Below are 15,901 nucleotides of genomic sequence, written 5' to 3' on the forward strand. Positions count from 1 at the left end.
TGTAAACATATAATTAACTTTAATCTGAATCAGATCTTAATCTTAATCTTAATCTTGTGTTTAAAGCGAAGGTGCCAATCAACAAGTAACAGGGAAAAAAAGACAAACACAAACCAATGACTTTATCTTTTCGGTGGAAACATTGAAATCGATATATACTAAACTGTATTCTAGTTTTAATGGTCATTCATTGGTCAGTGGTAATTAAAATAATGTAAATTATTTACTTATTGTTGTTCACAGTTGGAAGTATAAGTTGATTGTCCAGTGTAAATGATAAAGTGGTAAAAATATTTCAACAGGTGAAATATGACTTGACCATTAAAGATAAACGAGTAATGACCAAACATTGTGGTCAACATGTTGATTATTATTCATTTTTAATAATAATAAAACCACGATAATTAGTATGAAAAAGAAAGAGAAAAGGAGATAACAATCTAAAAGGAAGCAATTTAATTGTTTGAATGAAAGATCATTTCAAATATTACAACTCAAATACTCATAATGATCAACATACACAAGAGATACACATAGACACACACATAGAGAGAGAGAGAGACTTGAAAATAAGACACACCCTGAGGAGAGATGATGATTCAAATCCCTCCTCAGATTTACCGCCGGTTAACCAGTGGCAGTTACACTCCACCTCTTTAAATGTTAATCAACTGATTATCATAATAAAAGTACAACAATCTAACCATTTCTAGTTAGATGGCGTTCGAGTTGAAACTTATAGTTACACTTGGAGTCGAGTCCAAGTAAATGTTATTTTCTAGTTAACTATAAGTCTGAATGGTTGCAACAATTACCTAAAGTGATATTGACATTAAATTGTGATTCAATTGAAAAATAAGTAAATTGTTACACTTGGGAAAACATTGAATCGATCAGAACTGAGAACGAAAAATGAAAACTTCAAGTTCAACATCGATAACCAAATCATTGGTATCGATAAAAACACCGATAATTAAAACAACACCTTCAACGACAGTTACTAATACCTCCCAATTATTACCTACAACCAATTCATCACAATCAGTTAAATCAAATAAATTATCATTTTCTATTGATAGTTTGATTAAAAATGATGTAATTGTTAATGATAATGATGATGATCATGTTGATAGTGATTTAGATGATATTGATGATGAAAAGGATAGTTTTATCTCACCTTGTGAGACTGTCCTCTCATCTTCATCTCCAACCTCATCACCATCACCTCCACCTCAACCACCAACTCATCCTCATCATCTAAGTCTTCATCCCTTTCATCAGCATTTTCATCCTCATCTTCACCATCACCATCAAATTGATTCTTCATCATCATCTCCTTATGCTAATATTGGACTTTTCTCACCAAGAGGTTACCCTTGGCTTAATGGTGGCGGTTTTTTGAATGTTATGAGTGCCAATGGTGTTAATGGTTCCAATGGTGGAGGCAATAGTGAAGGTGTCAGTGGAAATGGATTACCAAGATTACCAGCGATTAAATGTCAATTAAGGAAACACAAGAGTAACCGGAAGCCTCGAACTCCGTTTACCAATAATCAACTTTTAGCATTGGAACGAAAGTTTCACACCAAACAATATCTTTCGATAGCTGAACGAGCCGACTTTTCATCTTCACTTAACTTAACGGAAACTCAGGTCAAAATTTGGTTCCAAAATCGTCGGGCTAAAGATAAACGACTCAAGGAAGCGGAAGTGGAAAAATTAAGAATATCAACTCGGTGCTTACCTGGTGCTTTTGGTCTGCAATTTTATCATCCTCGACCTCCACCTCCTCCAGCTCATGTTTCATTCTCACTTTTTCCCAATCAACACTCACTCAACTCACTAATTTGTAAATAATTAACATTGTCATCAAATCATTTTCATCTTAAACATTATGTTTTAATTGTAATTAACATCCCAATTTGATTCACCCAATTTAATCAACTGATTTCATTTTTTGCCTGTTAATTTGATTAAAGGTTAAACTTTTACCCTTCAAACTTTCAATCAATCAAAACCATATCTTTATAATCAGAATCTAATCAAATCTGATTGTAATATCACATTCATGATACATTAATCAAATGTCATTTCAAACAACATTGAACTCGGTAATACGATAAATATAATAAATGTGAAATCGTGATGACAATTTAAATTGTAATTACTACGATTATTATTATTATTTATGATGAAATGAATGAAAGTTAATTACTTGTCAGTTGAGAACAAGATATTTATCATTATCTTAATTGTTCTTGTGGTCAAGTGATTAAACTCAATGGAAAATCATTTTCTATGTGGTTTCATATTTCGCTTGAAAGAAAAGTAGAAAAGGTAAAAAGGTAAAGGTAAGAGTTAAATGCGACAATAATTTTACAAGATTATCTTTTACTCTGTTGGGTGTTTTTCCCTTAATCTGGTTCGAGTTTGTTGCTAACCTTTTGTTTACTTTTTTCTGTAGTTACCTGTGGATAGAGAGTAAGAAAGAAAGAGAAAGAAAAAAAGAAAGAAAGAAAGAAAGAAAGAGAAAGAGAGAGAGAGTTTGTTTCGATTTGATTTGATTGTTTTGACTATAACAATAAAGAATCGTTTAAATGTAAACATATAATTAACTTTAATCTGAATCAGATCTTAATCTTAATCTTGTGTTTAAAGCGAAGGTGCCAATCAACAAGTAACAGGGAAAAAAAGACAAACACAAACCAATGACTTTATCTTTTCAGTGGAAACATTGAAATCGATACACTAAATTGTAACAATCAACACAAAAGAGGAATTAAAAAATATTCTCAAGAATAATAATCTTCAAACCTTCAATCAGTTCATTCAATTATTCAATCCAAAGTCTCTGATTCATATTATTATCTCTAAGCCACAATGAAAAATCACCATAAAAATTAACAGTTATTAAAATTCATGTTCAGATGAAATTAACATTAATACAAATTTCCATTAATTAGTTTCAAATCATAATCATTATATTTTATATGTGTAATTAATTGCTTGTAACCCAATTTAATATCTACATTAACGATCAATTTCATCACAACGAGCCTTACATTATCACTAAGAGATGAATTCTAATCCCACCCCACCCTCATCCTCATAATATTCCCACTCCCTAGTGACTCCTCCTTCCAGTGAGAGTGGGTGTTGTTGTTGTATAGGTTGAAACAAAGTTCCCACTCTGTAGATGGCGTGAAAGTTAAATGATAAACAGTTTGAGTTTAACCAAAGTGAATGTTATTTACAAGTTAACTATAAGTCTGATTGTTTGAATCATGATCCATGTCAACAGTTAATTGTTATTAGTTGTGTAATTATTTTATAAACAAACAAACGAAAAAAATTACTGAAAACATATCATATCATATAAAAAAAGTAATTAGCTCACTAATTAATCACTAATAGTTATCAATGAAAACTTCAACATCTTCCTCGTCTTCATCTTCTTCCTCTTCATCCTCATCCTCATCAACATCAATCTCATTAGCACCATCAAAAACAATTACAATAACAACTTCAAGTAAATCAAGTAAATTATCATTTGGAATTGATAAATTAATTAACCAAGGGACTAATTATCATAATAACAATAATCGTGTCAACAGTGAAAAAGATAACGGTAAAAGTAAAACTAAAGTTAATATAAATACAAATATAAATGTTGATGATGATGATGATTGTGATTCAAGTGATGTAACTGAATTACCAAGTGAAACCGTTATTTCATCATCACCACCAACATCATCTCACTCATCACCTCCTTCAACTCATCCTTTTCATCCCTTCAACCACCTTCACCCACACAATTCACCTTCAGCATTTGTCGGTGTCTTTACAAATGAAGGATACCCTTGGTTCAATCGCAGTGTAAATAGTGAGGGTGGAAATGGATTACCAAGATTACCAGCGATTAAATGTCAATTAAGGAAACACAAGAGTAACCGGAAGCCTCGAACTCCGTTTACCAATAATCAACTTTTAGCATTAGAACGAAAATTTCAAAATAAACAATATCTTTCGATAGCTGAACGAGCCGACTTTTCATCTTCGCTTAACTTAACGGAAACTCAGGTCAAAATTTGGTTCCAAAATCGTCGAGCTAAGGAAAAGCGTCTCAAGGAAGCGGAAATTGAAAAGATAAGACTATCAGCTCGTCCGCTATTACCTGCAGCCGCTGCAGCGGCTTTTGGTTTTCCCTTTTATCCTCATCATCCACCGCCAGCTCACATTGGTTTCTCTGTGGCAGCGGCGGCCGTTGCAGCCGCTGCTGGTTTCACAAGCGCTAATTGTTAACCAAATTATGTTTACTATTATTATTATTATTACAATTATTATATCAACACACTGAAAATAATCAAACATCATCATCATCGTCATACAAACAATAAATTATCGATTATTATTAAATTTTTTCCGCTTCAAAATGAACTTTTTATTTTTATCGTGATAATTTTCACTCCAAGTTTATCCATATGAAAAAAGTTATTGTCCTTCAGCAAGAAAGTCAAGTGCTCAGGAGTTAATATCATAAATATGAATCAGTTGTTTGAATTCAATTAGTTGAGTTAATTTCATTGAGTTTTGTTATTATTTTTGATAAAATACTCTTGACGTAATGATGATGATAATGAGATGATGACAATCAAATGCTCAGTTGAAAGAGAATATAATTCAAGACAAAAAAGTACCAAATCTTTTTCTTTCTAAATATTTCCGGTTCTCTTTTTCAACCGGAAAATGACCAATCAACTCAGAATTAAGTTCATACATTAAAGCTATCAGAAATTTCATCTTCCATTACAATTGGTCATCATTATCATCATGATTCATTTATTATTATTATATACAAACATGGAAAGAAAGAGAATAAAAAAATCCCATATTCCAAAATAAGATTTCATGAGATTGCTTCTTCCACTATATTCAGAACTTAAAGAGCAGCATTTTACAAAATCGAAGCTCAAAACTATAATCAAATCATAATTATAATAATAATTGTCAATTAACTTGCAATCATCATCATTGTCATCACAGTTTCTCAACATACAGATGATTAAATTTGATTTATTGTTGAAAAAAAATAACTTAATGAAATATGATTGAGTGTTAATCACAGGCAATATAATAGTTGTAAAAAGGTTTGGCCTGATAATGGCTTATGATTATATTAATATGATGATTATGATGATAAGGATGATGTGCTATCATTGTATGAATACCCTGTTCCTCCTCCTCCCATTGAAATCAATGGTCGTTGGAAGTTAATTGAAAATCTGTGAACCAAATCGTTAGCTTCATGTCCATCAATGAGTGAGTATCAGTGTGAGTGTGAGTGTGTGTGTATATATTTAACTAGTTAACAATGGACCTTATCTGGTTGAATGATTTAAAGAAGAAGCTTAAAAATAAATTAACCTGAAAACGAGATCATTAAAGTATTAACATTTTCCTTGTCCATTAGCTATCGTAATGATCAATATGAATATGCATACCCACATACAAATACATCGAGATGGTGACGACAATAACAATAATAATAATAGTAACTTAGGTTAGATGAGGTTAGATTAAGTTTGATTAAGTTGATAAAAAGTTTATCCATCTTAAGCTCCAATGGTTTATGAAGGAAAGAAAAACTTTACAAAGACTTGACTTTCTCTCTTTCTCTTTCTCTCTCTCTGTCCTTTTCCATTGTGTGATTATAATTGTGAAAAATCAACTAGTCGACTCGTAGATATTAATATTGTCCGTTGGTCTTTTCTATTTTCCCGGTTATTTGGATATTATCATAATGTGAACAACTTTTTTTCTCCAACTTAATCATTTACTCTTCTTTCTATTGGGTTAGTAAAACTTTGTCACTCGATTACATTTTGTCGACTTTGCTGTTGGTCTTTTTGTGTTGTTGTTCAACATTTTCAATGACAACAAAAAAGACGACTAAGATCAACTGTTCAAGAAAGTGAGTTCGATACTTTGTATAAAAGTTTTCTGTGAATAAAAAGGGAACCACTTGACAATAACAATGACAGTAGTTTATGATATGTATGTACTCATGTTGTATTAGAACATAGTTCTTATATCGAGTTTGGGGTCGAGGAAAAGTTACTTTTTTTCTCCTCAAGCAACAACAAGAAAGGCCAACAAATGAAAATCTCCAATGAATAGATTTTGTATTCGCAAGCGATTTGAAGGAAAGTTAATAAAGTTATTTCACACATCGACTTTGAAAGGTATTCAAATAATCACTTCTAATAGTTGATTATAATAGTTAATTGTGATTAACAATGACAATAGTTAATGTTTGTTAAAGTTTCCATTTTAATTGTTCAGTCAATCATTAACAATGTCATTATATTAGTAAAGTTTGTGTCTCTTTGACAATATCAATCCATTTCAATTGTCAACCTATTGGCTTGATTTTGGCGCTTCTGTTTTCAACACCAATCAAATTAAATTATTACCTTAATTATGCATTTAATTTTCCACCATTACCTGTTAAACTGTTGACCACTCCTTTCGGCAATATAATCAATTTATGATCGTTTTGATTGCTTTCCAATTCCTTTTCACTTTTGGAGCCTTATTTTTACATAACAATTTGATGCCTTCGATTTTGTTGTCGATCCTTTTATTTGATTGCTAAATTGTTGCAATTTAATTCATTCGTATAAGTTATTCATTTTTATCGGTGTATCTTTTTTCTTACTTATCGCTTTAATTTACCGAATCTAATTGACTTTAAAGTCACCATTTGTTGACCAATGGTCAAATGTATACATGTGCATACAAACTAATGATACAGTAAATTGTTATTGATTATCCAACAACAACGATTCGTAGTGATAGTTACGTTTAAAACTTATATTTATATCTGTTTCTGTCTTATGACCATCATAAAGAGACTGGTCACTTTTAGTCTTACTGACCAATGAAATTTACTTTATTACACTAGAACATGAATACGAATCATTTTTCAATCATTGAAATGACCGGAAAAAAACTATCTCCTCATGTAATCTTGATATTATTCATGAATCATGTTATCTTGAATTCCTGAGATAAAAGTATGAAATACAATAATAACCATGATAATATATTAAATAAGATTAACATTAAATCATAGACCTGATCATCATTGATAATCATCACCATCCTTTCATATTTATATTGAACTCAATGAAATATCATCAATCATATTTAGTACCAGAAGTTAAAGTAACCTAGCCTTGACCAGTAAGTATTATAATTGAAGAAAAGTGGACACAAAATCAATTCATGAATGAAAACGTATCCGAAATGATTTGTTTCCAAGTATTATCAGATAAAATTGAATTTCCAAGTGAAATTGAAATTGAAATTCTCAGTTAGAACTTGATAACTCTTAATACTTTGGTTGACTTGGAATTGAATCAGAAAATCTAATATCATTTTGATTAACATTCTCAATGGGAGAAAACTACAATCAGAAGCAACAATCAATAATCATAATCATAATCATCATCAAATAATAGTAACAATTTGACCACAAAATTAATAACAATAAGTTATCACAAACAATCAACAATTTGAAATTATCATGAATTCTGATTAAATCTGTCAACTTTTTTTTACTATATTTATATAACGGTTATCACCATGATCCTTACACAGGGAGGGAAAATAATAATAACAGTATATTAGGTTATTGAAAGTCAACCTCCCACTCCTCATATTTGGTCACCGGCGGGAATCAGCAGGGAGTGAAAATATTTTTCCATATTATTATCATTCTGATTCATGATAACAATTACAGTTAACATTATTATCACATTGGACACTCGAAAATCATTTATTATCATTATTATTGATTTCCAACTACAATCAGTTATATGAGATTTTATTAATAATCAATTGATTGTGATTGATTAACTCCATCAGTTTATTGTTATTTTTTTTTACTGTTCAAATATCCTAATTAAACAATTTAAACAATAACAAATCAATTGCTAATCACAAGCTAAGTTACATATCAACAAAAAAAATTGAATCACATCAACAAATCATTGTATTAATCAAATAATGTATCGTAATCAAATTAACACTAATTGTAATTGCTAGATTTTCAATTTTCCAAGTTGAAATGATAAAAGATTATAATTAAATTATCTGACAATTTAGTATTTTCAACAAAAGGTTAGGATTAAGGTTAAATGGTTAAATTGTGAATTAAATTGTGTTGTCTAACTTGATTGACTTAATATGATTAAGTTTGCGGTGTCAATGATGATAATCATCATCATCATCATCATCATCATCATCATCATCATCATCATCATCATCATTACCCATTGACAGTGTAAAAGGTTGAGCGAGAAAAAAAAAGTCTAAATCAAGTCAATAAAAAAGCAACAATCAAACAACAGGCTCTTTAATATGATTACCATTATATTATCATATGAAGTAACTTTTGCTCACTTTATCTTCATCATCATCATAATCTCATCCTCATCCCACCTTCCATACCACCATCACCATCATCACCCATCATCATCCTCCATCTTCATCCTCTTAAGCATCATTTTGGTTTCTGTTGTGAACAAAAAATAAATAAAAGAGTCGCAACTTAAATATTATATATTAACAAGAATCAACTTTCAACTATTATTAACTGGTAATGGAGCGTAACTTAATCATTTGGAATCATTTTCTTGCCATCAAATCAAATCAAATCAAATCAAATCAAATTGACACAACACAATTCTGATCTTTGATTGTAATCAAATAGTAACGGATCAATGGCAAAAAACTGTATCTCACACAGAGTGGGAGGTGGAGATGATTATTATTATTTGTGTCCATTATTATTATTATCATGTTATTATTGTTAATAAATTATTAATAGTTTATTGTTATTGTTAACACTTTACCTTTTCCCATAGCATATTGATTGAAATTAAATATCATGATTAACTTGAAACAATTTAATTCATTTCAAGTGATTGATGTTACATTCACTTCCGGGTTTAGTATTGGATAACCATGTAATGTTTCATGGTCACAAGGATATTGAATAACATATCATTTATAATACACAGTTAATTGTTGTGATTTAAGTTTAATTTGTTTATTTATTTACATTTTTTTTCTCTCCCATTATAATCCATTTAATTAGTAATCAGCTTAAATCACTAATTTGTCAAAATAATGCAAATTAATCTGATTTTAATTTTCTCCATAAATTCAATTAACTACTTTTGATTATCAAAAGTGATTAGTTTTTAGTTGAATAAAATTGAATGTTAATGAATAAGAGCAAAGCTGAAAAAAAATCATTAAAAAGTGGAAATTATATATTCCAAATTCATTTTCACCATGAAAATGAATTCTAATCAGGGTAAAGAAGCTCATCTTAAATTCAATGATAATAATGATATTCAGAGAGGAGAAAAAAAGTTCTTTTTGTCGAACACACTCTCTCTCTCTCTCTCTCTCTCTCTCTCTCTCTCTTCATCTTGTATGAAAAGTGAAACATTTTCTTCAGCATTCTAATCATGAACCATTATATTGAATCAGAATAAAATTGAGACACTATATGAATCTGTATGAATAAATGAGAGTAACAATTTAATTTAATTTAGTTCAACAATCGAGATTGCAAATTAAATGAGATGCAAACTGTTTGAAATTGTTTAATGAGTTTAATATCGTTATTTAAATTGTTGACATAATCATGATTAGGGTTGATAATGATTATGGAAGGAGGAAAAAAAAGTATGAGACTGACATTGTATTCAGATAAGTGACAATTTAATGGTTCCTATGAATGAGAGAGAAAGAGGAAAATCAATGTTTCCATCATCATTATCATCATCTTTTTTGATAGCAAATTACTAAATGCTTAATAATGTTGCTGATTCCTTGATTGTTGACAATTTATTTTTAGATTTCTGCTCATTGTTCACAATCAATTGTTGATGATTTTCTTCCCCCCCCTCTCTCTCTCATTCGACTCCCTCTTTTCTCTGTCAATTATTTCTATTCTCGATTGTTACCATTAAAGCGTAAAAAGATTGTAACAATTTAGTAATGTGACTTTTATGTTTAACAATCAATTAATTACTTTACTAGTCAGCGTGATAATCATTAGATTGGTTGATTAAAATAGTTGATTGTTTACTTTTTGTTTCCCTTGTTTTCCTTCATATTATTTCACTTCTTTGATTGGAAAGTAATTAAAGTTAATAGTTTCCTCTGTGTCATTTAATTTACTCTAATTGCTTTTAATTGTTGCCTTAATTTAGTTTCTATTTTCTCATTCACCGATTCTGTTGACACTTTTTGAACCAGAATGACTATTTATTTATTTATAACTCAGTCTCCAATTATCGATTCGTTAATCATTGGTAACTGATTGATTTCTCATTTCATTCCGATCTGATTCCAATCTCATGATCAATCCATTTATGAGCTTTTCCTATTCCATGTAACCTATACACATATTTATACCAATGGTTCTATCAATGGGAATTTAGAAAACGATAGAAAAACTTTTGCACCGTTAGAATTATATTTGATCATTGAAAGAAAAAATTCCAAAAAGTTCTGATAGTCTCTCAGGAACAGCCATGTAAATCGATAGACTAGAGAGAAACAGTCTCATAATTTTCAGATAAACTACAAGAATGGTAACAATTTGTGTTGATTTCCATGTAAATGGCGATTCTTACCCGATAATTCATCTGAATTGAGCTATTCTGTTTCTTATCAACGTCAATAAAGCTCAATATGTATCAATTATCACCATACCCTTACAGCTCTTGGAGATAACTGTTTATTCAGAAAAAAATACTCTCTCAGTGTTTTTTATCACCATTTACTTTAACCTCTGCATTCTCATCCTCATCCTTCATCCCTCAATATTATAACTGTTATCATCTTTATCAGCATCAGTTGACTCCTTTTCCCAGAGTGAGAGAGAGGAAAGATGATATTAACTCTCATTTCCATCTTTATCATCACCTTCATCTTTATCTGCATCAATTTATGGAGACTAGTAGGAGAGTGAGAGAGAGAGAGAGAGAGAGAGAGAGAGAGAGAGAGATAAAATAGATGAAAGTGATTAGTAAGGGATGAAAATGATGAGGATGACAAGAACCACAATGATGATTCAAATCGATTGCTAACTATCATCATTGGTCAATTCGTATTATCATTAACTTTAAGTCAAGAGAGTAAACAAGTCAATCAAGAAATGATTAAAATCAATTGGCAAACAATAATAATAAAAGGCTAACATCAGTAATCATCATTAATATAATCAAACTATAAATACTTTGATTAGATTGTGGTGATAATATGTCAACTAACAGTTAATCAGCTTGACCATTGATAATATTTAACTACATTCATGTAAACAGATTACTATTAATGATAAATAGTGGACACACAAAAATAGATCAAGAAAAAAGTGACCAGAAAAAAAAAGTCTACAAATAACTAATCATTTGTGTTAATATAATCAACAATCAATTGGCAATCATTAAATATTAATGATAATCACTGGTGTGATTTGAGGATGAACATTGAAACCAATTTACAATTTAAATGATCACCAATATTAAACCTTATCAATCAAATTTACTGATTGTCGATTTTTTTACCTCAACGTATTTGCTGAAGGAAAGAAAAATGTTAATCATGACAATTAAGTTAATTGCTGTAAATTATGTATTCTAATTATATCGTTTTCATGCATTTTTAGCCGATTCTTAGACTTTTACTTTGATACTTGATGACCAATGGTAATGACCCTTGTCCAGCACAAAGATTGACAGTTATTTTGTTCATAAATCATAAACCATAATCATCACTCTATGTTTTTTTTATATATAAATATACCTTTGGGTCAGTAAGTACAATAAAAATGACCAAAGGTGGTTGAGATAAGTGGTCAGTTTAAGAAGGTAAATTCTTGTGGTCAGCAATACTTTTTTTTCTGCGGTTTTCGAAACTCACATTTTGGATAATTAGTTTTTTCTTTTGTAAGTAGATTTATAATTGGACCAGAAAAAAGGTTATAAACGTCGGAAAAATGATCTTAGTGTATTTCGAGAAGACGAAGAAAAAAAAATGTACATATATCTCAATGGACAATAATTCACAATGATAGATATTGACCAATGTCCACTGAGTCTTGTACTTGACCTAAAGACAATACATCATCATCATCATTATCATCTTGAGACAATGTACAATGTTTTTGACAACATTTTTACTACACTATTACCATGGTTACCGTTTTGACCAGTGTCTCGTGGTCAGTAACGATAATGACCACAAGTTTATCTTTGCTTAATTATTTACTTTTACCTGTTTGATTATCATTAGTTTCACCTATAAATTAATTATATCAAAAAGTGAAACGGTCCCAGCATCAGAACGGGAACAAAATTTCATGTCCATCAAGTGACCAGGAAAATGATATTAGTCAAAATGGTAATTATGATAATCAACTAATTACAATTTAATTGAATTGCTTTCTAACCAAATTGTATCAATTACCATTTATCACAATCAGTATTGATTGTTGGTTGAAATAAGTTAATCAACTTTAAATCAGTTGAGTTGATTGAACACATTGGGAAACTTGTATTCAAATGATTAATTCTGATTGAATGTTGGAAGTTTAACTCTTCCTGTGACAATCAAATCAATTCAAATAACTTGATTGTTGATCATCATCATCATCATCATCACAGTTAATGATTTAATTTGACAAGGAAAGGTAATATAATCAACAATCAAATTGTGGATCAGCAAAAAAAAAGGTAAAAATTGATTTTATAAAAGTGTAAATGATCAACATTGTTACTTCCTGAGAGAAAAAAAAGTTTTTTAAATTGTTGGCAATTTATTTTGTGATGAATATTGGATGATAACAACAATCAAGCTCGTCAATCAACTGATTCAGTCAGCAATCAGTTGATCATGAAACGTAAATTCAAATTACTTTGTATTTATCATGTTGACAGAATGTTATTTTTTTTCAAATTCCCGTTCATATTATCAATGTCAAGCCAATATAATATTAAATTGTTATTAGATATTGATTATGAGTTTTATTATCATCATCAGTCATTATTATCAATTGTGATGATAATCATGATGATGAAATAAATTACCATGATCCAATGATTACTAATAAATGATGATGATGATGATGATAATTTAGATGCACTTTGAATCATTTTAAAGTTGCTGATAAATTTTTGACAAAATTAATATCCGGTTTCTGAAGAGTTTCCAGTTTTTTTTCCTGATTAACTTTTACACCTCATGAAAATATCCATTCATTGTTCAGTTACCTTCAGGGTTAAACGAACCATTGATTGATTCATTGACAGAGAATTCATTTGATGTTCCAATAAGATTGTGAACATTTTTCCTTTGAAAATTAGATTCTTGAGGTCTCAGGTCTCAGAATTATTAATATTTTCATTTATCGAAAATTTCAAAGTTCCAGAATGAATTTATTTTTCGATTTCTTTTTCATTTCGAATCAATAATAATGATAATCACTGATCTGAACATTGATTATCATGGGGAAAATCAACAATTAGGACGAAATCTTATTTTCTAATTAGAATAAACTTAATTATAAACAATCAAAGTTGTAGGAAGTTGATGATAAATGATTATCATGTTTGTCAACAGTTAATTATCATCTCAATTGATAATTTAATTACTCAGATAATCATTTGAATGATTAAGGTAAAAAAAAGGTCTCAGAGTAACAATTTCAAGAGTAATAATTATCATATGAATTGAACTCAATTATTAACAATTCACCTTGATTGTGATCACGATTAACTTATTTATAGTAAATGATAAAGTTTCCCATTAAAACCAATCCCATAGCAATTTAAATCCATGATTAAGTTAATCAATAATGTGATCAAGTGTTAATAGGTTACGATTAAGATGTGACTTGATTGTTTGTTTATTTTTGATTGTTCATCATTATAATGGTAATAAAAATAAACATTTAACAGTAATCCAATTGTCACAAAGTAAAATGGTTAACTTTAATTCACAACAATTAACTTTTTGCCAACAGTTTAATGATTCAACATAATAACAGTTACATTGGAGTTTTTTTTATATTATTTTCGAACAAAAAAAACCATTGAATCAGAAAAGAATGAAATAAAAAAGAGAATAGTTCTAGAACTATTTTCGATCAATATCGAAACAATAACGATAATTTAATTTTATCACTTTCCGTTTTCCTAATAATTGATTGTAATCAAAATGATAACAATCAGTTAATCATAGAGTAATAACTTTCCGAGAGTTTAGTTAATTGTTTCAATAGGGAGGGAGAAAACAAAAAGTTAACTCAACTTTTGTTCACATTAAATTGTGATCAAATGTTAGGTAATTAAATTAAACATAGAAACACAGACATAATCAGTTATCACAATTAACGTTGTTATTAACAATTAAATTGGGCTTAGTGTAGACAATCAACATTTTTGATTATCTTTAATCGTTAATCTTTTGTCTTGATTAACCAAAGACAGAAAATTGTTGATTAAAACAAAAGGGAAATGATTAAGGCGGAAAGAGTTGATACCTTGAATTATTAGCTACGATTATATAATATGCTAATTAAAGATTGGAGATAATTAATAAACAGTTGAGTAATTAAGCTTAATCATCGTCATTAATTAATCTTCATCTAACCTTTTCTTTCTAACTCATTAGCATGATTATCATCCTGTTCCACCTCCTTTCCAACCCTTGGAACTTTTTTTCCTACACTCTGTCTATTCCTCTTCCACCACCACCACCCACTCTCATGGTAATTTAATGATAACTAATTAAATCTAAATAATAATAAACTTAATTGAACTTCATCACCATCATCATCATCTTTCCCCTCAATGAATACCTCATCTAATTATCTACTGATTGTTAACTCTGGTTACTTGTCACTCTCGGTGAATCTATATGCTCATGAATTTAATTCAGTTCCCATGATGATGATGAAAAGTAATCATATCCTTAGGGAGTATTTTTTTCATCTTTGATTAAATTCAATTTCAAAGATGATTCATTTTATTCTGACTTGATCATGTTTCTTTGTTCGTTGTTTGTTTTCGGTTCCTGTTGAGTTTTCATGATTATTATTCACCTTTTGTAAGTTATTTCATTTCAATCAACTGATTTTAATCGTAAGATTTGTGGGAAATTAAAGGAAAGTTTCATGGAAATAATGATTTACCAAATAGCCTCAGAGGATTTGATTTCAATTGAAAAAGATTATTAATATTAGTTTTAGTTGATTTCGAAAATTAAAAACTTTTTCTCTTTTTTTACAAAAAGATCTCGAAAATAGATTGACTTTCAGAAAGTAATTCACTTTTTCGGTTCTCAATCATTTCTAGTCGAATCTATCATGATGATTATTTATTTATTCTGATAGTTAACTAAGAAATTAAATGATCATCGTGATGTTAGTGATTTAAATTGTTTCTGGTTAGCTCATTGAACCAATTCAATTGTAATGATAATCATAATGGTTATTTGATTGTTGATTGAGATTCTTTTGTTTTTCAATTCAATGAACAATCATCTCATTCAGAATAATGAAGATAATCAGATTAGCTTCATTGAATAGCCTTTATATCTGGTCAGTAGTACAGGAAGATGAAGATGATGATGATGATGAGATAGGATAAACATAAAAGGAGGAGCATCAACTAGATTATTTGAGATTAATATGAAATATCATTGGTCAATTATGTTTAGAATTAGAAAAAGAAAGAAAAAATCAGAGAGAGAGAGAGAGAGAGAGATGTGAAGATAAAAATAGTTACAGTATTAAGGTCGTAAGTGTGAACATTTT

At 29.4% G+C, this 15,901-nt stretch overlaps 2 protein-coding genes across 2 annotated transcripts; both read left to right on the top strand.

The window, feature by feature from the left end:
* Positions 1–586: 586 nt before the first annotated feature.
* On the top strand, positions 587–1,998 carry LOC128391523 (muscle segmentation homeobox-like). Its single transcript, XM_053351429.1, has one exon. It carries the CDS (start codon positions 913–915, stop codon positions 1,855–1,857), a length of 945 nt encoding a protein of 314 aa, XP_053207404.1. The 5' UTR covers positions 587–912; the 3' UTR covers positions 1,858–1,998.
* A 454-nt stretch (positions 1,999–2,452) lies between these two features.
* Positions 2,453–4,405, top strand: LOC128391525 (homeobox protein MSX-2-like). The gene has a single exon (XM_053351430.1). It carries the CDS (start codon positions 3,421–3,423, stop codon positions 4,300–4,302), a length of 882 nt encoding a protein of 293 aa, XP_053207405.1. The 5' UTR covers positions 2,453–3,420; the 3' UTR covers positions 4,303–4,405.
* The last annotated feature ends 11,496 nt before the right edge of the window (positions 4,406–15,901 follow it).

This window comes from Panonychus citri, unplaced genomic scaffold (genome assembly GCF_014898815.1).
Source record: "Panonychus citri isolate SS breed McGregor unplaced genomic scaffold, ASM1489881v1 Contig00134, whole genome shotgun sequence".
Lineage (NCBI taxonomy): Eukaryota > Metazoa > Arthropoda > Arachnida > Trombidiformes > Tetranychidae > Panonychus > Panonychus citri.

Coding starts and splice junctions, on each gene's coding strand:
- LOC128391523 (XM_053351429.1), top strand. CDS start 913: ATGAAAACTTCAAGTTCAACATCGATAACCAAATCATTGGTATCGATA.
- LOC128391525 (XM_053351430.1), top strand. CDS start 3,421: ATGAAAACTTCAACATCTTCCTCGTCTTCATCTTCTTCCTCTTCATCC.